Genomic DNA, 23,063 nt, shown 5'->3' with positions numbered 1-23,063 from the left:
TGTTTGTTTTTAAGTTTTAGTTAACTATAATAACCCTGAAATGCACTATTTAAACAACAACAGATGCAGTTTTATTGTAAAATAGTGTTTTATAAAGTAAAAGTATGAATAACAAGGTCATTCCCAGAACCATCATATTTGTTTGGATTTTATTTTAATTTTAAAAGTTACTTTTTTCATATTTTTGTTAATGTATGTGTATTTTTATAACATAATATATTGTTTGTGACATTAATTGAACTGTCAAATATACAGTTACCAACCTATAACATTGTCACAATTTTTCTTTTTTTTTTGGAGAAATATTCTGACAAATAGAGCTGGCAGTTTTATGGTACAAATGTATTTATTTGACCACAAAGCCAGTGTCTAAGCCTGACTATTTCCAGCCCGACTTGAGCAATGACGTTAAGTATTTTGTATAATACAGTAAGTATTCTGTTGTCCAGCTGTGTTCTCTCCGTCTTTCCTGTCTGGACACATGGAAAATGAGAACCTCAGTATCCTGAAGATCACTGGAAAGATTCTCGACTCCAGTTCCATGAACAGCTCCAGCATTGACCCATTTAAAGTGTTTACTGGGAGATTTGTCTCCTTGAAGGTTTCTGTTGAGTATCATTTCCTCTTTTCATCTCACCTACATGAGTTTATAGTGACGTTAGTGGATATATTCCCTCTGTCTACGCACAGGAAAGTCTACAACCTCAGCTTGGTTTCTAACAGCGCCAGACACTTCCAGTCAAGTTTCCTAATTTCCAGCCATTTTCCTGGCCTGGACGCTTTGGAGACAGACAAAACTGGTTGTAGACTGACTAAATTAAACCACATATTATGACCCTACAATGAAATGAATGTTGATTCTTCAGGTCTTGTCAACAGCTTTACAGGGTTTCCTCTCCTTTTGGTTTAAGCCGTTATTTCCACCTGATCTGACATTTACAATTGACTTTTACTGGCAAAACCTAATGCTATCAGGCTTCAGTCATACTAACCAACAGTTTTTTGCCAGCTGTTTATTGAGCTGAGTCATGATAGGCCTACTCATTTAATTATATCTGAGGAGTACCACATATGGTTCCCATTTCAATGCATGTCTTTGTTTAGCCACACACAATTCACATTGGCTTCAAAAATGCAGAGAGAGCTGACTAAAGAAAACAAAAGAAAACACTGTAAAACTTTGCAGGGTGGCTTATGTTTACAGTGAAACACAGTAGCGAAACAGTGAGTTCATAAACCTTGGTCAAAAGACCGTGATAGTCAGTCAGCTTCATTTATACCAGTTTTATTGACAGTTAAGCCCTTGCTCACTATATCTTTGAGATTATGCTAAATTAAGAAATCATGCTAACATTACTTTTAAAAGTAATGCATTCTATTAACTAATTGCGTAACTAAATGTATACTTTTTATGGACAGTAATGTGTTACGTTACTTTTGCATTACTTATTCTCAGCTGGGCTGGGCTTGCTTGTATGTGTTTTAATAACCAAAACAAAAAAAAGTTCTATTTTTGACAAATGTAAAGGCCCTGTCACACCAAAAGTGAAATGAATAAGCCTCAGGCTGAAGGAAATGCACATTCAAGCCTGTTCGGTAATGGGAACATCTCAAACAAACCATTGTGCTTCCAATCTGGATCGCAGAAGAACAAGACGTGGGGGAAGAAAGTCCTCAGCAATAACAACAAAAAATGTAACATAAATGTAATGTTTATCTAAAGTAATTTTGCTTATTAGTAAATGCATTGGTTAATAAAATGAGATTAAATACATAAAGTATATTTGTTTAACATTTGATTAATGCAAGTTTGCGTAATATTCTGAGTTTGCATTTTACTGTTTGTATTCATTTTGAGGAATATTAAATCTGTTTTTGTCCAAATGAGTATGCATGCTCACGTTTAGTCTTGACCTTCAATAACCCAGCATGTTCACACAGCGCCTCTGCACTTCAGATTTCTCTCAACATGGGGACAGGAGAGCTGTCAGTCAATAAATGGGAAAACCTGCACTACTTACTGGTGGTGAGGTCGATCCATTCCCATGAATAAGTTAAAACTATCAATTTCAAACAAATCAATTCCGAGCTCTGATTTTCATGAGTCATGAATCAAAAATATATTATAATGTTTTAGTAAAAATATATGTAGGTAATTATACTGCTGATTAATAATGTGCATTTTATAGTTAGAAAAAAAAATGTAAAGGATGTCTTGATTTTTTAAAATAAGATTTCAATCAGTCTTATTGCATTTTACTTTTTTTTTATCTCGTTTGAATCTACTTGGCTGTATGTATATTTGCTTTTAAATACATTAAAAAGTAATGCAATATAATATTGCCAAATGCTGAATAAACAGATAATATATTAAAATATGTATTAATAAATATTAATATATACTTCATAGCCAACATTATGAACCCAGTGTGAAGTAGAGCCAAGTTATAAAACTTAAATGTAACATTTTAAAACATTTTGTAAGTGTGTGTGTGTTTGTTATATATATTATAGGCCAATAAGGTTAGGTTTAGTAATATAGGGTGAATACTGGTAAAGTGGGACACTTTCTGATCATTTACATTCTGCATACTTTTTTATTATGATCCAAATGTCGTAGCCGCTCATATGATACTATTCTAAATAGCTTAAGAGCTCTATTATACTATGCACAATAAAACAGATAATATAACTCTACAATTCTTTTAATTTTTAAAGTTATACAATTTAGCTCTATGGCACACTGGGTAGGTGTTTGGGGCAAATTACTAAGTGTGTTGCTGTTTTAGATCAATATGTTAACCTTGTAAAATCCCTCCAATCACCTCTCTCCTCTTAATTAGCAAGAGGCTTTTAGGCAGACGCAGTTTAAACACAAATAGTCAAGTGTTGGGTGAACAAATGCACCTCAGACACCTCAGGACTGCCACAAACAGACTCAGCGCTGAGCCTCACATTGGCAAACACACACACACACACACATGGTAGCGCATGTGCCACTGGGCGGCTGCAAGGGTAAGTTCAGACTTCAGTAGGCCTATATCCACTTAATATAATACCAGCAAGCCATTAAGATGTCACAGCTCACACACTTGCATGATGTGGAGGCATGTGAAACTGAGCTCATCACAGACACAAGGCTTCACCAGTGCCCTGTGTACTACGGAATAAGCGTTTCCCATTCTGAGAGAGACGTCTCTTCTGTCATTATGTGATGCACGATTCATCAGCTCTAATTATGACAGGAGTGATTCCCAACCCTATATAACATCATTTTTAGTGCTGTCAGTTTGATGAAAATAACTAGCCCAAGCCTGATTAAGCTCATACTTCTTCTTTTTTTAAAAAATGAAACAATTTCAGCTTTATATTTCACAATGTGACTTTTTATCAGGGATATTAATTTATATATATATATATATATATATATATATATATATATATATATATATATATATATATATATATATATATATATACTAATAAAGTATTTATCAATATTTTGAATTATATTTTTTATATTTTCAGTTTTCATTTTACTTTAAGTAGGCTATGTGCTTTTTGGGCATTTTTATTACTTATTTTTTATTTTATAAATAAAACAGAAAACATTCAGTGTATATTGAATGTATATCGTCAGTTTGTGTAGATGAGAGTTATATGACTCGTGGGTGAAATTCATACTTGTCGAGATTCAGTGGATTAAATCCCTCAATACAAAGACTAAATGTGTCATTAAATGGACAATAGCTATTTTTTACAATATATATTTACCGATACTGATATCCCCCTCTGCTCTCATCTTCTCTGAAAGCTTTAGGTTTAAAACTCTTCAGTATAGTCAGATGATATTAGTTCTTTCCCTTTAAACTGCCACAGATAAATAAATATACCACACACACACACACACACACACACACACACACACACACACACACACACACACACACACACACACACACACACACACACACACACACACACACACACACACACACACACACACACACACAATACCACACTGTGTCCTCTCCATCTCTCTCTCACACACACATTGCACTTTAACATTGAGTTGTGGAGGAGGGGCTTAATTATTAAAGCTCATATGAGTCCAAATAGTGCAGCACAAAATAGTCCACAAGGCGGCACCAGAGAGAAACGAGAGAGAATCTGGTGGCTTTGTTATGAAATTGATGAATGAAACAGACTGTGTTTTTATAAATGTACACCTCTGCTGTATGCTATATATCAACGTATAGCTTTGAAAACTAACGTATAACAGTATTAAAGTAGGCTGAATGTTTTTATTTTTTGCTGTTGTTAGTTAATGTTCAGTGTCTTGCCATTACATAGTGCTCTTCATAGTTGATCAAAAATGCACCTAAGCCAAATATGATCTTCACTTACAAAATTTTCAGCATTTCCATTTCATCTTTTGAAGTGCCTGATTCATAAGCATATATTGGCTAGAGACTGTCGTTATCCAATCAGGAAATGATATGGGCCTAATATCTTTTTCATCTTCACAAAGGCAACTATTAACTAACATCCTAACAGCTAATCCCTGTGTTTAGAGAGACTGTGACTATTTTTTATTCTCATAAAGTCTGTGTATGGTTAACCCCGCAGTGGTGTATTTGAGAGGACACACAATTAGAACTGATATTGTAAAAAGCTGCTATTCTATATCAGAGAAAACAAAATCCAAAGGAAAAATAATATTTCAGTTCAAAATAGAACGTTGAGATGAATTAAAGGAAATTAAACCACACAATTAAAAGGATTTAAAATGAAAAAATATTTTCATTCTAAAAAAAAAACATTGTTCCCCTATTTAAAACTTAATTTCTTTTGTATTTTAAGTCTTTGGACAATAAAACAGCCACATGAACGGCTCTGGAAACCTTTGTTCCTTGGATTGACTTTGGAATTGATCCCTAAAAGTGCTATAATATTGAAATATATATATATATAATTTTGTGCTTCGTGTTTGAACTTGAGCAAAGGCTGTATAATTCATATAAATGACACAAACACATCAGTTTAAACAGTTTTGGTAGAGAAAGAAACCAGAACTAGCACCCAAACGTGACATTTTTACCGTAGCTTTTCAAGCTCTTCTGTGACTGTAGCATCCATCCAAGGTTGGCCTTGTGTTATTTTAAGGTATCATTCAAATTCATTTACCTGAAAACCAACCCTGTGCATGAAAAAAGCCCATTAAACCACCCAGTGAAAGTTCCCAGAAAGCATGGTGAGAGATTTGACTGTTTATTTGGTTCAAAAGACACCTGTGTCGGAGCCCTCATTGGACAGAGAGAGAGAAAGAGAGAGAGAAAGGGATTACCTTTATTTGCCGATATATTAAAGTCCAAACTACTGTAAGTGCTTGTGCTTCAAAGCATTGATAGGATTCTTTTATACAGCATTTATATACAGCGTCTATACAAGAGACATTCATGACTCTCATGAAAGCAGGTGTCCATGTCCGCCGTCTCCCTCCCGATCCTTCCAGACTGAAACACAGACGATCAACAAACACAAAAAAAAAGAAAGAAACACACACACTCGCACAAAACACCACAGTCTTTGAGAAGCTGAGTAGAAAAAGCATGCGTATACGTCGGGGAATCGTTTTCGTGGAAATGACAATAGTGTATTCTACATCTCGAAGCGTTATGTTGAACTGGACAGAGCAGACGGGATCCAAGGAAACTAATGAGCACAAATGTCACCGAAACATTGAGACGAAGAGAAACTCGTACAGCCCAGCTCCCTGTTTTCTCCCATTTCAATTGATTACGAGGGAACCAACGATTTTTAACAGCACAATCTGAAGTAGCGCTACACGGAAAGTAATAACTGAGTACATTCTAGCATACAAGCTTTTGTTAATTGTTAACCCCTTGCTGCCCGCTCCGCAGGCCAGCGGAAAACATAGAAGAGCATGGCTTAGGTCCAGAAGATCCGAGACGGACCTTCGAAAAACATTATTTCGTCTGGACGATTTGCCCTATTGGATATTCTAAGTGGTCATGGCTTTACTTTATTTCATTTTCTTTTTTTGCGAAACTTCGTACAATTTCGGTTCTCCTTTGCATAAACTGCACTTATAACAACACATTATGTATGTTCAGTACAATACTGATATGCATTTGGCTATTTGAAAGTAGCATGTGATATCTGTCCAGTAAAGTGCATGTTGAAAATGGAATTGTAGTTTATTTCGAGTTAACTGAGATATGACATTCAGACTAAGTTATGTGCTTGAAAGGATTAGGCCAGACAGGAAGGGGCGGGATGAAAACAGTGACTGAGCCGTCTGATTGGACGCTCTATTTCTTCCTGTAGTTGCCCAGTTGAATGGCCGAGCGGTCGAAGACACAGCGGAAGGTGATTGGCTGGACCTCCCAATAGGGCACTGGATTGCTGAACAGGCTAATGCCCGAGTACATGGCCTTCTTTGTATTATAGCCGGGTGGGCAGAAGTCCTCGGTTCCCACAGTAGCAATCTTGTTGGCGTGAAGGTAGATAACCTGAAATTCAGAATGAGAGCATGACAATGTGCGACTTAAAGTCACCATGAAATCAAATACAGCAATAGCAAACCACAACCATCCAATCAATTCCCTATGGACAAAATCAAGTCCCGCCCTACTTTTTTTAGGGCAGGGATGAAAAGACTATCGCAACTTCTGTTTCATGCTGACTTTAAAGATATGTGGAAATGGTGTTGACTTGTGTGGGATCTCTCACCTGAATGTATTTGTGTTCTGGCAGGCCGGACGGGATCGTAGTGAGCACGTTATTGTCCAGGTGAAGTTCCCTCAGGTGAGGCACATTGGCCAGAGAGCCGTTCTCCACCACACTGATCTCATTATGGCTTAGACCAAGCCTGAAAACACAGAGTGATATTATTATTAATGAAAATGAAAGCTAAAACACATTTTCATTAATTGAAATAAAAAGAAGAACAAACATAATTGGAAAAAACTAAACCAAAAAAAGAAAAAATTAAAACCAACTAAAATAAATAAAAAAAAATTCTCAAATCAATTTTAGTTTTTGATGCATGGTTATGGCTACATTATTATTCAAAAATGTTTCATTTTATGTTTTTTTGAAAGAAGTATCTTTGGAAGAAGTCTGAAAATGCAGTAATATTGTGAAATATTATTATTATTTCTATTTGAATATATTTTCAAATGTAATTTATTCCTGTGATGTCTAAGCTGAATTTTTAGCATCATTACTCCAGTCTTCAGTGTCACATGATCCTTCAGAAATCATTCTAATAAGATGATTTGATGCTCATGAAACATTTCCTATTATCATCATCAATGTCGAAAACTAAACCACAGTCTCAGATACATTCTCAGTGGTGTTTTGCTAAATAAAGAAACAATTCTACCTATATTATTGATTTCCCTCATCAAATATCATCAGAATTAAGAGACCAACTGCTAAACAATCTTCCAGTCTTCTTATACAGTGGTTAGTATTAGAGTCAATACTCTATAACAACTCGGCTGTGATTCAGTCTCGGCATGAACAGTGGAAAATCTGTGTAATGAATGTTATTTCTCTGTGTGATCCAAAGCAAACTGATCCATGCAATGATGTCATGGTGTTTGAGTCTCACAAGGTGCGTGAGCCAACCATCACCTCCAACTAAGCTGTTCTCGTGCAAATTCTAAACACATCTAATGATATTTGAATTATGATTTCCTCTGTATCACACGCTTTTCCTCCTGAGTCAGATTGTGCTGAGGTTTTCAGCTATACATAGACATTTTTAGCTGTTTCTGTCCAGCCTCTTCAAGTCTCCCATGCAATAAGTTAAACTGGTTGTTTGCACAACAAATGACAAATGTATTAAGGAGAAAGATGTATTTACTTGGACAGGTTCTTCAGGCCCTTCAGACTGTCTGCGGTCACTTTAGTGATCTTGTTTCCATCCAAGTGAAGTTCAAAAAGAGAGCTGGGCAGACCTGGACGTTTTTGACACAAATGAATGTGTTGTATTGATTCATTGAAGTGAAAGGGATATCCATCATCATTCACAATAGGGATGATTCTGTACCTTTGGGAATGGCAGTGATGTTGGTGTCAGCAATTCGTATGTAAGAGACCCTCTTCAGATCAGCAAAAGCACCATTATCAACTCCAGAGCTACTCAGAGGGTTAGAGCCCAGCTCTGGAATGGGACAGAGTCAAAATGTGCATTAGTTCACAGTTAGATATACATAGAAATGCAATATTTTTACACTGCTGATTTGATGGTGACTGATGCTTTTATACGTGCTATTTCCTTTAAGTGCAGGATAATAAATAAAATAAATAAAGTAATAATTTTAAAGTTTTATAAAACTGATGATTGATGTTTGAATTTATATAACAAAGAGGCCACTCCACTGATGGTTTTCTAGGCAGCACAGACAAAAATTCCTACCCATGACGATGACATTGGCCATGCCGGAGAAGGAGGTCTTCTTTATCTTGTTAATCTGGTTCTCGTGAATGCGCAGCTCCTGGAGGCTTTTCGGTATGTTTGCAGGAACTTCCTTCAGAAGGTTCTTGGACAGGTAGAGTCTCTCCAGATTGATCAGAGAAGAAAAGGCCTTTGCATGAATAATGGTGATCTTATTGTTGACCATGATGAGTGTCTGAATGGGGGGGGGGGGGGGGGGGGGGGAAGAAACTTTATGGTTATAGTTATTAGTGTTTAAATGCACACAATTTCAATTGATCAACCTAAAGTTGTTTTAGTGTTTGTGTTTAAGTCTGTCATGTGCTTTTCACCCCAGATGTTCAGTCATAAAAAGGTCACTAGCTGCTTGCTATAATCTATAGTACATTCCAGCACATAAAAATCTTCATTTATTTTCACTTTGATAGTTAAATAGCGACAGCTCACATAGCATTTTGGCAACATTTTCTCACTCTCTGTTCTGTTTGCATTCATCTCTCATTGGCGCCTAACAGATCCAGGCGCCATGTGAATGTTGAGCTTGGAAAGCGAGAAATAGCAAAGGGCCCTCGACGGGAGGCTGTATATTTATTGAAGTTCAGGAGGCTGAACAATGGATCCGCTCCAAAAGTGAATCATCACACTTGTGCACCTGGGAATGACACATTTCTCACACTGAGAGCTGTTTTCTGGAGAGGATGGATTGGAAACACAGAGGATTTCACATTCCGGATCATAAGTTTCCCCCAAGCGCTATTTTGTAAAGTGTCTCTGAAGATCTCCAGAGAATTTTTGCAGTGTTTTCGAAAAAATAGGAGCAGATATTTGCCTTCAAAGATCGCTGTGGTTGCAACACATAGTTTTAGCACCCAGTTCCACATTTTGGCAGACAAACAGCGTTCAAGTGTTTTCTCTGGAGTGTTTTTCAGCGCTGCTCAAGCATTTGTTTTAAGGGAAAATAACTGCTTTTAGTGTAGAATTTCTTTTATGTGAAACGAGGCTCACAAATGGCTTTGATTTGAAAATGTGGACATATGTCCTTTGTGTTAAATAGCTGGTTTCAAGGTCGTGGCAAAGATATCACGCTGTCATTTTTAAGTTATCAGGACGAGAGTAGCCAATTGGTCTTAAAACCTATCAAAATGAAATAGGATTTGTCCTGTGAGGACCTTAAGGGGGGTTAAGAAATATCATTGCTTATACGATCCAATTTAGGGAATTAAAGAAAATGTGGTTTAAAAAGAGAACAAGGGAAAGAGTGAGTAATTGAATATCTCACTTGGAGACCCTTCAGGCCTTTGAAGTCGTTTTCTCTGATCTCTGAGATCTTGTTGTTCTGCAAATCCAGGAGAGTGGTATCAAGTGGAATTTTTTCTGGAACGTTCTTCAGACCTGAGAAACACAAAACGCAAGTAGTAAGAAAAATGACACTGATGAAATGGGATAAGAGCTAATCTGGGCTTTTATGACTAGAATCTACTTTGAAATCAAATCAGCTGTGGACATATGGATCCTGGTCCAACACCAACAAATCCTTCAAGAGTAAATTCTGGTACTAAATTGAGCTGCTACATTCCTGGACTGGACTGGTCTTGGTTTTGGATGAGCTCCAGCCATCATTGTATAGATGAAACTGTTTATAGAAACTTTTATGGGCTACCATTCTACATGTGTTTAAGATAATCGTTTCTAAGAAATGTCTGGACCAAGGCTAAGGGGCAACAATTATAAATAACATTATGTCTACATTTCTATTCTCAAAATCTAAAATATTAAATTAATAAACAAGTTAAAAAATCAAATATTTTGATATTACATGGTCTGAGCAGACAGGTCTAGTGAGTACTAAAGAGGGCTCTATGGACTTCTAAAAAGTCTGAATGATGAATGTGCAGTTGGACTTTGGACCAATCAATTTTAAGGGTTAGAGCTTAAGTAACACAGTAAAAAAAAAAAACAGAAGGTTGGAGTGCAGCACAAATCAGTAAGTTATGATGATGGTTCACATATACGTTTTTGTGTTTCGAAAGATTCATTGAGTTGATCATAGACAGCTGTTATGCCAGACATCTCAAAGTTTTTCTTGGAAGGATTATACATGCTGTATGATGCTGTCAATTGCGAAAGCTGACATAACATTTCCACAAAAGGGGAATTTGATTGTGCCAACATTGGCCAACATGACGCAGCTTTCATTTAATGTGCTGCAGACCATGGAAACAACAAGTCACACTTTAATATTTATGAATGTCTTTGCATTATATAACAAAAATATCGAAACAAATGGCATATATTTTAAATAAAAATAGCACAAACACACTTTGTTTGAATCAAAACATTTCCCAAAAAAAATAACGTTTTCTCATAAACTTGGCATCATTAACAAATTAAATTCATACATTTACAGTCCAAAAGCTTTTTAGTTACAAACATAGGAAAAACATAGGAAAAATAAGGTAAACACATATCCACATATATAAACATAAATATATCTGCTTTACCAACTCTAAAAGCTCTTTAGGCAGAACCTCACACAAACATTGTTTGGTCTTGTTTTGCGGTGAGTTTCCTCATCAGTGCATGTGTATAAACAGTTTAAGAATATGTCCCTGTTAATTATATAACCACAGGACAGAGGACACAGAGATCACAGCTGGACATATCACTGCTGTCGAGATGTCTCATACATGTTCTTTTCGTTCTCCTCTGTTTAGTCTTATTTTATAGTGGCTTACATCTCAGCTAAAATCACAGCAATCAATGTAGGTCAAAGAGTGTTTTATTACGGACTATATTATCAGTATGTAATCCAAAAAGCACTAAAAATAACATTGTAAAATCTTTGGGGGGGAAATAACAATTTTACGGTTTTAAAATCAAACCCAAATGGCAATAAGATATTCAGAATGTGCAGCTCATTGGCAACCCTTATGGAACAAACATATTAAACTATTTAAAAGAAAACTGTCCCATGTGTTTAAAAATATTATTTAACCACTGAAATCAGCAACTGAATCAAAATCGAGAGCAGAGAACAACACAAAACCATCGTTAACAGGCCCACGGATGCTAAACTCATTCCTTATATTGGTGAGAAGAATAAAAACATGAGATGCTGTTTAATCCACAAGATGAGTCACACTTCCATGTTTCTCTACACCATGAACACTCAAAAATATAGCTGCTTTTGCACCAGAGTATCCTTTTCATTGGAGGAAGTACGCACTTTTTGACGTGTTCACAAAGTGGAACTTGGAACGAATTTACAAGGAACACCTTTTGGGAAAACTAAATTATCTCCTACTTCAGAGTAGGGACTAACCAAGCACAATAGGAACTACCAGTGACGTAAGTGTACGTTGATTGGTCGAACACATGCCATATGAAACAGCAGCCGCCATTTTTAAAAAGCTAATGTTAACGGCATTTACCTGTCGCCTTTGTCTGCGCCGTTGTGTTGTTTTCTCAGTCTCGGTGATATTTAGCATCGCAAGTTGTCATAGGAGATTTCGCCTTTTTGCTCTTTCCATCACATTACTTATACATCTATTCCATTTCAATTATCATGAATCCCACAACACAACAAAAACACAGCTCCGATCACAGCGTCCTCCATTCTCCAGTTGTTGACGCTGTTGAATGCCGCGTTTAAAAGACGTCGTTGTCGGTCGCTTCCTACTAGCGGTGTGAATGCAACCTGGAAATTGGCTCTAGGGGAACATTTAGTTATCAGGGGAACTGCCCTGGCGGCTTCCTATCTATAACTACCAGGTGCAAAAGCCCCAAATGAATACTGTACACTTAACCCACTTTCTAATGAGAAATGCATGTACTAAACTAATATCACCTGGTACCAAAAATTGGTTAGCAAGTAAAAACACAAGCAGGCTCTTAATCAAACTTTCCTAGACAAACAATCTCAATTTTGCCATTGGTTGTTCGTGGGTTCTGGCATTATTTCCAGACGGTTTTCCCTGCAGCTGCAGAGCTGTATAAACTGGGTCACATTTTTCACTGGAAAGAGGTGAAGTTAGATGGAGAACAGATCTGTCGGCACACCTTTTCCCCTCCCTCTCTCTATTCTTTTCCAGGTCTGTTTCAAGCCAAAAGACCTGTGGAGCAGATGAGAGCTGGAGGCCTCAACTATTTGGTCTTCTTTTTTTATTTGTCCTTGTTCTCAATCCCATTTTCGTTCTCGTTCTTTCTCTGTCCATTTCAACTGGAGTTGAGTGTTAATGTTACGAAAGAATGGAATTGGCCCTTTGTGAGAATTGCTGTTCTCATTTTGCCTGGTCAACAGTATTTCTTTCCAAACAGACGTTCAGCCTATCAAACAGTCCTCTGAGTAATTTCCTGTAAGAAAAAGCTGTGCTAACAGAGACAACATGCTTCAGCAACTCAATTAGGCCTACGTTGAATTACGGGATAGAAGGGTAGAGAAATAAAAAGAGATCTTATGACAAAGACAATAAAAAAACAATCGCAGAACAAAGAAGGATCAGTCGACTCTTTGTAACTATATCACTCTTTTGTTTCTATTGCTCTTTTCTGCGTAAATCGGTGGACAGGGCAGCTTTACAGGAAGAGAAGCGGAAATCGTTGGAAGTAACCTGATAAAAGAACAGCCTTTCTCAAGCATTACACACATGCCTGGGGATTCAATTAGGAAAATGAGGCAGCCGTCTGGAGGTTAATGCCTAGTCGTCTATGGGAGTGCAGTTAACAGCATATGAAAACATTTAAAGTGCTTTTGAAAAAGTTACATAAGTAATTCAATGGTGACTCAACAATGGGCAGATCAAACAAAGAGAGAGGTTTTGTTCACAGCTGCTTGGCCTTTGACAGTTTATGCCATGAAAAAACTGACATCAGGTGTAGGACAAAACCGACATTCAAGGAAAACAGTGAAAGTTATTAAATATATTAATTAGTGCTGTCAAATCGATGAATCGCATCTTTGTAAATATGTGTGTGTGTGTGTGTGTGTGTGTGTATACAAGGAAAGTAAGAAAAGTAGAGCTGTATTACATTTTCAATATGCAACTTATAATATTTAATGATTGCTTACTACCAAATGAATGTTGGACAATTTACAAGATACACTACAATAAATATATATTTTTAACTTGTTTTCAAGTAAAAGATCTAAACATTCTCAAATCAAGATACACATATAGGCTATATTATCTATAAAAAAAAAACGTTTATGTTAGATGCGATTAGCCCCGATTAATCGATTTGACAGCCCTAAAAACAATTGATTAAATGAATTTGAAAAAAGATAGGAAAGTTTATAAAGACAAGCTTTGATGTTGGCTTGATAAAGGCGGTTGTTGCTAGGCGGTTGATAAGGCATTACTATGTGGTTTCTATGGCGTTCTGAGTGGTTTCTAGTGTGTTGCTAGAATCTTGCAAGTTGGCTGCAAGGGTGTCCTGGGGGGTTGCTAGGCAGATGCTTGAGTGTTCTGCATGGTTGCTAGGGTGCTGCAAGTCAGTTGCTTGGGTGCTCCGGGTGGTTGCTAGGGTATTAAATTACAGCTTGCTAGATCGAGTTTTGTAAACATTATGTAGACTATCAGATGGATAACAAAGAGACTGTGGCCGGTCTGTGGGTTTATTCATAAAGTCAACAAGTTTGTTGTTGCCATTGATCATTTTACCATGTTGCCCAAATCCAGTCAGAAACATAGTAATAATGGTTTAAAAAAAAATCACATAAGAACATATACAGCTTTCATCAAGCAGTCTAGTTTAGTGTCACAAAGTGTTTACCTAGATCAGAACACTGGGCCACTCGCAGATGACACTGGCATCGGAAGGGGCAGAAAGGTCCATCAGGTCCATCGGGTAAAAAAGGTGGATTCAGAATGGGTGGTTTACGAGTCGCAGGCAATTTTTCATCTCCTGAGCCCGGTTCGTCCTCCATCATGAAGTCCATGAAGCCAGACTGACGGAAGGGCAGAGCCCAGCATACGGACACCAAAAGCAGGGAGAGACAGGCCGATTTCATGTTGCTGATTAAGGCCTATAAGGTAAAATGGAGAAGAGAAGAGGTTAAAGGTGAGGGGTGATATGCTGGATCTGTGATGGTGAGATGTCAAAAGTCAAATGACAGATGTAGAGTGCATGAATGTGACTGAGCAATGTGGGTTATAACTAGGCAGAGATGAGGTCAGGGTTCAAATGTAGGCATATTAGAGTAGAGGTCTCTGCTGGCTATTGCTGCAACTTTTCATAGTGTTAGACTGATGGTTAGCTTTATATGACTATACATTTAATAAAATAAGAGGATTAATTTTATTAAGAACAGAACCTCATGGGTTGAAATAAAGTATTTAAAATTCTCCTTAATTATTCCTAAAAATGATTCATACATTTTTAATCACTACTGACATTTGTAATGAAGGGAATCAAACCATTAAATCAAATGCGGTAAACCAGGAGTTTCCAAACTTTTTGCCTAGGACTTGAAATATGATCTCCTTGTGAGGGACTCCCCTCACATTGGCATAAAATACAGTATTGTTCTGAAGTTTGGGGCATTTTTGAAAGAAATTAATACATTTATTCAGCAAGAAAGCATTAAATTGATCAAACGTGACAGATTTTGTCCAATAAATTTAGTTCTTTTGAACGTTCTATTCAGCGCACAGAATCCTAAAAAATGTATTGCAGTTCACAGAACAATATTATAATAAATAATAAGAAATGTCTCTTGAGAATCAAATCAGCATATTAGAATGATTTCAGAAGGATCATGTGACACTTGAGTAATGACTGTTGAATAATCAAATAAATCAATAAATTGTGAATACAATAAATTAATTGTGATTATTCTCATTAATATGCAAACAGTCCTTAGAAAGCAAAATGAAACCGTAATAATATAAAATTCTATAAAAGTGATTTACATATTCCATGAAGCCCCCTATAGGTCCCTGGATCCCAGTTTGAAAACCCCTGCCATAAACTGTTAAAAGGACAACCCTGCACTCTATATTTGTGAAAACTGTTGAAAGTTGACCTAGATTGACCAAACTCATTCATGCCTTCAGTCAGGAAAAATAAAACCATCTCAGAGAAAGTGCACAAAGTTGTCCACGAGCCCACACATAAACATATGTCTGAGGAGAAGCTGAATTTTGTTGAAAGACGAGGAAATTGTAAAGTAGGTACAGTAACTCCCAGAGCCCAGTTGGTCTTTTCAGGGTCATCTCAGGTCCATGTAATCAACATACAGCATAATTACAGTAGTTCAAATCCTCCGGGCGGCCACATCACTTGCACAGTGAATAACCACTGTGCCTCTGTTGTTAAACTCTGGAAACCCAGAAACTGACCTTGACAACCTTCGGGAAAAGACGACTTCCTTTTCCTAATTCCTCAAGCAGGAGAAGACAGTGATACATTTAATCTTAGTGCAGACCAATAGAAGATGAATTTGGTGACACATTCCATTGAGACTTCTGTTGGAAACATGGATAATCACTATTTATAGCCAACATCAACAAGCAAATGGAGTGTAGATCCAAACATTTGTCTCAAAAGACAAACTTCATAAACCGAAGAAAATTAATCAGAAGTTTCAAACTCCTACAAGTCCTATTCAGTAAAAAATGGAAAAAAGTTACTCCTGCAATGCATGGCAAGTGACCTTCAGCCTTCCTTGTTACTGTTGATATGCATCACATGAGAGCAATTTGAAACCATTTTCCTGAGGTTCCTTCAGCTCAACCACAACCAGTATTCATGTTTCAAGAGAAACAATGAGAAATTGTAGTTTTATTCAACGCCATTTCAAAACAACAACTCACTGACCTCAATTTAGACATGGTATTTAATGTAATGTAACGTTGTCAGGCCTGAATACAATATCCATCCCCTTAGACACCTTTAATTATCTTTGACCCAGTGAGTAATGAGACGCTTTGAGCAAACACATTGCAGAATCCCTTTGCCCTTTAACATTTAAGCTTTTGGTAGATTTACATTTAAGGTTGTTTTATGTACATGCGTCCCTGGGAATTGACCCCATGCCTTGTGCCATGCTCTACCAGTTGAGCCGCATGAACCCCTTCTTCACTATGCATTCCCAGCAGGAATGATGCCATAGTAAGAGTTTAGAGCCTCAGGTCCTGGTCAGCAGAATGAAAAGCCCTTTGAGCATTACAGGCTGTTACCACGAGCGATTCTGTTTGAAGGGGGATCATGGGAAGCTGTCGCTGCATTTGAGTAGAGTGCTGTCAACAAACCACAGGCTGCTATGAGAGCCAGGCAAACAGACAAGACAGATTGATGGTGTCATGCCATTGTTGGGAAAGTGCAGGCAAGGTCCAAAGTTCACATGCGGCAATCTCAAAACTTGGCTCTTAGCGAATAAATAAATTGGTAGTCTCAGTCGCCACGCCCATGGACCGTTGGCTGAAAGGCTCATCCATAAGGCGCACGAAATGGGAAACACTTCGAAGTCGTCATCTGATTGGTTGAATAATACAGGATTTCCGGGAGACGTGTGTGTCACATTCTTTAACGTAAAACAAAGCTGTTGTGATGCCAAACCCCCTCATGGAAAAAGAAAGCCATCACGTTTACAGCTGTGACAATGAGTGCTTATCAGGATTAACTAAACGCTGGATTTTCAAAAGTATGTGAAGTTTGCGGCGCCATTGTTATTAAATGAATAATTTAGTTGATGCACGGCGGTCTGTTATTGGACATCAACTTTTTATTTTCACGCCCCTAAACATGACGTGGAACAAAACAAACTGTGATTGGTTACTTTACATGTCAGTCAGACGTCCTCTTGGGCGGTTCTTGGCCAATGGAAGCTTCGATGGAAAGTTCCATTAGTCTGAAAGTCTGGCTACGCAAGACTAACAAATTGGTAACTTTATAAGGAACTTCAACATAAAACTTCATGTGCCAACCACCAAAACAAATATATTAGGAACATGACAATGTGTGAACATGATCTCATAAAAAATAGGAGGTATTCGTAGGTAAATCGGGGTTAAAGCACACAAACATTAATTATTAATATTGCATCTACAAAAGAATTTTGCGTTTAAACAACTTCAGAAACCTACAAATGTGAAATAATTTTTCTGATTCATTGTATTTAACCAAATGTGATTAATTAAATATGTTTAATGTCATCAACATCAGTATAACGGTGTCATTCTGTGTGATTTCAAATATTTTATTTTATATAAATATTTTTTTAAATCAATATATTTTTAGATTTTAAATTATTTAAAAGTATTTTTACACATCTTATGTTTTTATACATTGTCAAATAATGTAAAAATTGTTACAAATGATGCAACATAGTTTCATAGCTAGTAAGAAAAATGTATGGCTGGTTTAATTGGCTCAATTCACTCTCTACTTGGATCCGCAGATCCCGTCAAAGAGAAAGTAACCGAAGACCAACTCAACAAGAAGGATGCTATGTCTGTATCTTCTCAGCAGGAACCAATGGAAAAGTGTCAGGTGGCTCAATGTGTCAACGATTATCAGGACTGAGTTTAAATAAACTTGAGAAGTGTTTTTTCACAGACGCAGTTCTGTGCCTAACTCTCAGCTTCTGCCAGGCTGTTATAGGCCCTCGGATTTGATTTCTCTCCGTCTGCGGGTCGGGCAACAGTCTGATCCAGCTGAAGTGCTTCACAGAATCCAGAATCAGCACTGGCCAGTTTCTGGTCTTCTAAATGTGGGCTTTTAATAATCAAGGAACATTTCCACTTTAACTCTCAAATTCTCTTTCTCCATGCATTTCTGCCCTTGTTTTAACTCTACCTTCTTGTCTTTCTTGAGGTCTGGATTGTGTCACAGCAGGTCTGATTTAAAGGGAGGGTTGAAACGTCTAGTTTTCTTTTCTCTTTCTCTCCCTCAATCAACCAATTCTGTCTTGATGTGTGCAAACATACTTAAATAGCCTACCGGTAAGATAAATTTGAGAGCCAAAGACATGGGGACCTGTTTTGATAGAACATATTGTATAATAATACATAATCTGGCAGTGTAGACTGACACCACAGCTAACATAAATAGCTTATATACTGTATAAATACATACATTTGATTTTAATCTCAAGAAAGACTGCTCCACTACAGGTGGTTTGTGTTACAGAATTGTGAAGTTTGTTCAGTAATTATAGTTCTGTACTGTATCATTCAGACTGGATTGTGTCTTAGAAAGGTTGGCTTATCCAAACAGAACAAGTGATTTATGGGATAGTGTGGTGGAGATGAGGTCATGTGAGCAAACTCAGATTACAATATTCATGTTAACTGTTTATAACTGTATAAAGTAGTAGTAGTAGTAGTAGTAGTAGTAGTAGTAGTAGTAGAACATGCACCCAACATGTAACTTGTACACATTATAATTACCTGTTGCAATTATCTGCATTGCCATATAACAACTCTTACTACGTATTTGTCTTGTTTTTTTCAGCAAAATGTCTAAACATTCCATTCTAAATAAAGATAAATAAAGATAATAAAGATAATAAGTATTGTTTTCTGAAAAAAAATATATATATAAAAATTAAGCATGTTTTGCCTAAAAGAAGAAAAAAATCTTCCAATGGGGTAAGAAAAATAAACTTAATTCAAAGGGAAAACAAGATTGTTGTTCTTACCCCATTGGAAGATGCAACAACAACAACAACAAAACTTAATATATTAAGTAAATGTATCTTGATTTGAGAATGTTTAGATCTTTTACTTGAAAACAAGTAAAAAAAACTTGCATATTGAAAATAGAATACAGCTCTACTTATCTTACTTTCCTTGTTCACACACACACACACACACACACACACACACACACACACACACACACACACACACGCCCGCCTGCACACACACACTCACTGACCTGCTGCTCCTTTCAGCAATGACTCACAGAAAGGCATTTACAGGCTACAGGACATTTAAAACATATGTGCTCCCTTGCTCCCTTCATTTTAAAACATAAAAACATTGACGGTCCAATCTTATCAATGCACCCTGAAAACTGCCTCTTATTCATGAAAGCATTCGCCCACTAAAAGCACTAAAATACCCAGAATTCCCCAAACACCAAGAGAATGCTTCAGAAATGTAATTATCTGCTCATTCCAATGAGTCATATATCAAAACAAAAGCACAAAAAGGGCAAAAAACGAAATACGAGGACTTATTATTCAGCTCAACAAACTGCACTCCTGGACTACACCAGCATACAAGGGTTTTGACCACTCTGCTCTCTGTGGTCTAACTGGTTCCAGACCACTAAACCAAACTCCAAAGCCACTGCCAGAGCACAATTAGACTTTCTCACAGATCAAAACCATGGTTAAACCCATCAAAAGAGTTTTTTCTTCAAAAGAACCTACCTCGAAAGCCACTAAAAGCCCTTCAGATATCGAATAAGCAATTATATGCTGAGGGATGGCTGATTATTTTGGCCAATAAGAAAATGAATGAAAAAAAAATGACCATGACTGTAATGTCCTTGATCGAAGACAACAAATTTAGTCAATCCCACTCTCTGACTCATTTACATATACATACAAGCACTCCTTCACTCATCCTCTCACTTCCTCTTTCCATGGCAACTGTCCATCTGTCATAACCAACTGCTTTGACTTTGGTCCAAAGCTCCCATTTCCTGAAAGGGTTAAAAGTCAAATAAAGAGGGGAAAAGCAGACAATGACCAGCATGGCTACCATTTATTGACTCTATCCTTCTAACATCACATAGTTTGAATCAAATGGAGACCTTTGGCTTCCAAAGAATACTTATTGCATGGCCTGAGGATGTTGTCTTTGAAGGGAGGAAGAGAGGGTTTCCTGTCATGGTACAAACTGTGTATGTGGGTTCTGTTCACAATTAATGAAAGTTGTAAGCAATAAAAAAAGAGTAAAAAATGATCTAACCCTAGCCCCAATCCCTAACCCCAACAAAAGACAAATAAAGTTTTTCATTATTATGGCACCCACGAATTGATAGTTTAGACAAAGTGTCATCTCAAGATCACAAAGTGTCCCAATTTACGCACATTGAATGCGTCTAAACCTTCGGCTACCTCTTCCTCTCCCCCCTCCGAATGTTTTGAGTTAGCTGGGAATTTTGTGGTGGGATTACCAGGAAGTGCCTTGTCAAACTTGCCTACGATTGGAAGGAAGCTATATCATTAAAGGATTAATGAGACACCAGTCCCACGCTCTCACTCTCTCCATCTCTCTCTTTTCTCCTTCAGAGCGCTTTCATCCTTCAGCCGATATGGCTCAAGGCACTTTGGCTTCCACGCCATGAATAAAGAGTTTAGGATGCGACTTTGAGCGAGTGGAGGCAAGCAGACGCAGAGCGAGGCCAGAGGACAAATAACATCTCTCCAGACAGGTCTATCCGAGGAGAGCGCTGTTAGAAATCCTCTAGTGTTTTCAGGCCTTACATGAACTCTCTCTAAATGCCAAGTGGTGCACAAAAGGAAGAAAAACTGGGATGGAAAAGTCAGGACGAAGCAGTGAGAGTTAGGGCACTCGAAAAGTTAATGGCTTTTTCTCAACAGTGAGGGATTTCACAGAGCAGGGAAACAATTTGGAAAAGACAGAAAATGTCCTGTCCTCTCAAACTGAGCAACAAATAAAATAAAATCGGCAATCAATTTGCATGAACAATCCCTTTTCTGGCTTGAAATTCAGATGATGGTTTTCTCATCAGAATGCAAACATGACCTTAATCCACATGCAAACCATCCATACGTATTAACAAGGTACAAATATACAGGGAGCTTCAAAAGAAAGGTATTTTTTAAATCATAAACACACTTCTGTATTCTCTCAATATCTGAATTATTAAATCTAGAATGTGGCAGAATGAATCAAATTCATTGAAAACTTCACTTAAAAGCTTCAAGCAAACAGCCAAACCAATGCAAAGTCCTCATTCCTGCACCAACCTTTAATGATCTGCAGAAACCACCAAACCGCAGATTCCCGAGGGGTTATACCCACATTTCATCAGTGCAAACCGTCAACCTCTCTTTGAGACGGTCGATCTGTTCTCTTAATCACAATCCCTACTTTTTTCAGCACTCAGAGGAGTTAACAGGAAAGCTTGCGGTGAGCTGATCTTACCTGTACGTACAGGAGCGCGTAGACGAAGATCCGCAAATCCAGAGAGGGCTGGAGCCGATGTGCAGCGCGGCAGGCCGAGGGCAGATCGTTGTGTGGACGCCTGCAGCCAAGATCAGGCAGGTGTGCTCTGTCAGGGGGGAGGGGGTGGAGAGAAGGACAGAGAGGGAGAGAGAGAGGACGAGTGAAGGGAGGGAAGGAGGGAAGAACAGGAGAGAGGGAGGGGTTGATTTCTTCGTCCCTTTCAAATGAGACAATTGGAGAAGAACTTCCCCCGGCCTGGAGCGATCCAAAAGCAGTTGGAACGAGGGGAAAAAAAGTTTGGAGACGAGAGGCTGGGACTATACAGGCATTGGCGGGCTCCCATTCTGTGTCATCTGGTAAAGATAGGGAGTTCTGGATACAACAAAAGCGTCTCCCCTCCCTCTCGCGTACCCTTTCGGTGGACTTCACGCTGCTTATACGCGGGGTGGAAACATTCCCCTCCTTTCCACCCACCATACTTTTGTTTCTTTTGAAACAAGAAACTTTTTCGGTGACCCGTAACCTCAACCACACACACACACGTACAGCATTTCCAAATCCTTATTAAGCTTGTTTATTTGTACTGAGTAACAGGCATGGAAGAGCATTGAATGTGCAAATGGAGGAACCCAGAATGGAGAAGGAGGAGTTGGCTTGAGTTCAGCTAGTTACTGAAATCAAGACCCAGTTTTTCTTCTCTCTGTGTCTTTCTTTATTTCGGTTATTCTACACTTGCCTGACTTTCTCTCTTTTTCCTGTCGAAATTGAAAGACTGCTGAATTGGTATGAGTCAATTCTCCTAAATCAGCTTTTGAGCTTTTCTGGCACATTTTCAGGAGACAGGGAAGATAAGCTGTACGTTAAGAAAGGGGTGATTAGGATTTCAGTCTCAAGACTCATTCACACTGACAGTGATTTTATCACACCACTGGATGCCCTGCATTACTGGCCATTTGAAAAGCGCGTGAAGATCTGATCACAAATGAGATATAATTCAAGTAAAAAATAACGTCAATCAATTGTGACAAAGAATCAGGTTTTTCTGCTGGTAAAAAAAGTACATTTTGGATGGGAATATGTTATATAACATGCATCAGTTTAGAATACTTCATATCATGATTAATTAATTAATTATCCATTAATATGACAATTATCAATGTCAATTGCCAATGGTTGTTGTTGCTCATGTAATAATATTTTTTTCATTCAATATGTAAACAATGGTTAGTCGGATAGCATTAAATGCTCATCAAGACACCTAAATAAGGTCTAAAATCAACCAATGAGTTTGGACCAGACTGTTTCTGACTTTATCGGTGCGGAAAAAGTACTATAGTTTTAAAAATTTCTTCTGACTGACCCCTGAGCTAATTGTCAGCTATAATAGGGACAGGTGGAGCTTTGGAGACACTGTGTGCTAGTTTATCGGAAAGCTGGAGAGTGTG

General features: G+C 37.7%; 1 protein-coding gene across 1 annotated transcript; it reads right to left on the bottom strand.

Moving 5' to 3' along the window:
- Window positions 1-5,255: 5,255 nt before the first annotated feature.
- On the bottom strand, window positions 5,256-21,868 carry dcn (decorin). The gene is made up of 8 exons (XM_056235746.1): window positions 21,598-21,868; window positions 14,243-14,495; window positions 9,750-9,862; window positions 8,453-8,666; window positions 8,084-8,197; window positions 7,898-7,991; window positions 6,757-6,895; window positions 5,256-6,536 (listed from the first exon to the last, which is right to left on the bottom strand). Exons 2-8 carry the CDS (start codon window positions 14,478-14,480, stop codon window positions 6,336-6,338), a joined length of 1,113 nt encoding a protein of 370 aa, XP_056091721.1. The 5' UTR covers window positions 14,481-14,495; window positions 21,598-21,868; the 3' UTR covers window positions 5,256-6,335.
- Window positions 21,869-23,063: the final 1,195 nt, after the last annotated feature.

Source organism: Rhinichthys klamathensis, unplaced genomic scaffold (genome assembly GCF_029890125.1).
Source record: "Rhinichthys klamathensis goyatoka isolate OS25496 unplaced genomic scaffold, OSU_Roscu_1.1 h1tg000430l_1, whole genome shotgun sequence".
NCBI lineage: Eukaryota > Metazoa > Chordata > Actinopteri > Cypriniformes > Leuciscidae > Rhinichthys > Rhinichthys klamathensis.
The sequence above is the reverse complement of the archived record's forward strand: the minus strand, read 5'-3'. Positions and strand labels throughout refer to the sequence as shown.